The sequence below is a fragment of the Ammodytes marinus genome, assembly GCF_949987685.1.
Source record: "Ammodytes marinus genome assembly, chromosome: 4".
In the NCBI taxonomy this organism is placed as follows: domain Eukaryota; kingdom Metazoa; phylum Chordata; class Actinopteri; order Uranoscopiformes; family Ammodytidae; genus Ammodytes; species Ammodytes marinus.
Genome location: NC_137233.1, coordinates 20760566 through 20762555, shown reverse-complemented (window position 1 = coordinate 20762555; position 1990 = coordinate 20760566). Strand labels below are relative to the sequence as shown.

Sequence of the window (1990 nt, the reverse complement as noted above, 5' to 3'; positions counted from 1 at the left end):
TCACAACATTTCATAGGAAAAATCTCAAATGTTCACTAGCCAGTGACAAACTATTTTAATAAATCATTAACTATGTATTGCACCTTGTATGAAAAAGTAATCAATTATGTAATGTTTAAGAAAAATCAATCAATTATGTAATGTTTAAGAAAAATCAACTTACATATTTTCAAATAAATCTAATCACATTTTGAACTAATGACCAAGTGTGCTGCATTTTTACAAAATTATATCTGTTACATTTCATGAACACTATTACATTGAACACAATATATCCTATTTTTGATTCAGCTTTGCAACTGACACTTTGTTAGTGGGAAGACTGGCATTGCATGCTGTTCACCACTGTGTTGTAGTCTGGTGTGTAACTTGACACTGCAACTCTGAGTGAGTCTTGCAGATGTGCATCAGTGAGGCGGGTTCTGTGTTTGTTCTTGATGAAGTTCATGTCAGAAAATGCTGATTCACAGAGATAGGTTGAACCAAACAGGCTGGCAACCTTCATAGCTGCTGTGCTTACACCACTGTACTTTTCTGTGTCGACAAGGCTCCAAAAGTTTGGTGCAGCTTGGTGGGCTTTGAGGTGCAGGTCATTTTGCAATGTTACAATTTCAATCTCCACCTGTCCAGCATCCAAGTTGAACGTTGCACTTAGTTGCTCAGCAATGTCAGTTATGTCCTTGTTCATGAAAGGATTGGAGATGAATGAGACACATGGCTCAAGCTGATCAAGTTCACAAAACCTATCCTCAAACTCTTGTCCAAGTCTGTTTATGACTTGACAGTACTTTTCTGCATTTTTGTCCAATGCCTCAGATGCAGAAGCATTGTCTTTCAGCACCGACTGCACAGAGGGAAAGTGCAGCATTTTTTTTCTCTGTAAATGCACAGAGAAAATGTTCATCTTGGCTTTAAATGCATTTAAAGCACTTATCATGTCAACAACAGTCTTACCTTTGCCTTGCAGCTCGCAGTTCAAGTGGTTTAGTTTCCCAGTAATGTCCGTTAGAAATGCGAGGTCAAGTGTCCACTCTGTGTCCTCTAGCAGCGAGACATCTTCCCCTTTGGACTGCATGAACTCCTTGATTTCACCCAAAAGTGACAAAAAACGAAGCAAAACTCGTCCTCTGCTCAGCCATCGGATTTCTGTGTGTAGCAGCAGGTCGCCATATTCTGCTGACATCTCCTCCAATAGCACCTTGAAGATCCTGTGCTGTTTCGCTTTGGAGCGGATGCTGTTGATGATTTTCACAACGGGAGTCATCACGTGCTCAAAGCCGATCACTTTTGCACATAACGCCTGCTGGTGAATGATGCAGTGGTAATGCAGAAGTTTTGGGAAGTCTGGGTCACCTTTACAGTGCGCGATGAAACCTGCATGTCGGCCGATCATAGCAGGAGCCCCGTCTGTAGTCACCGCTACTAGCTTTTCCAGTGGCACCTTTTTCTGTACGAAAAACTCCTTCACCGCGTTGTAAACGTCAACTCCCCTCGTAGTTGTCTTTAAGGGCAGTAGTGTCAGGAGTTCTTCTTTCGTGGATAAATCTGCAAACACCATCCGGATAAAGACTGACAGCTGCGCTGTACTGCTGTTGTCCACAGACTCGTCGCACTGGATGCTAAACCACCTGCACCGCGCCAGATCCCGGTCCAGCTGCTCTGCCAGGTTAGTGGACATAGCTGACACCCGTCTAGTCATCGTCGATGCCCCCAGTTGGACATCGGAGAGAGTGGAGATTAGATTGGCTCCATTTTTCTCGTCTTTAAGTACAGTGTTGGCAATAATCATCATTGCTTCTTTGAACACTTCTCCGTCTGAAAAGGCCTTCTTCTTCTTTATCAGAAAATGTGCAGCTCTAAACGAGGCTTCGGTTGCTTTTATGGAGTTCTTTGCCGGCTTCGTGAAAAAAGACTGCTGCTTTCCCAAAGCTGCCTTTAGCTCACGGGCTTTTTCTGCCCGTAGCGCGCTTCCCGCGGGGTAGTTAGCATG

At 43.7% G+C, this 1990-nt stretch overlaps 1 protein-coding gene across 1 annotated transcript; it reads right to left on the bottom strand.

The window, feature by feature from the left end:
• Window positions 1–310: 310 nt before the first annotated feature.
• LOC307249727 (general transcription factor II-I repeat domain-containing protein 2A-like) lies at window positions 311–1699 on the bottom strand (the record flags this gene model as incomplete). The annotated part of the gene is made up of 1 exon (XM_080026578.1): window positions 311–1699. The coding sequence occupies one exon, from the start codon at window positions 1697–1699 to the stop codon at window positions 311–313; it is 1389 nt and encodes a 462-aa protein (XP_079882704.1).
• Window positions 1700–1990: the final 291 nt, after the last annotated feature.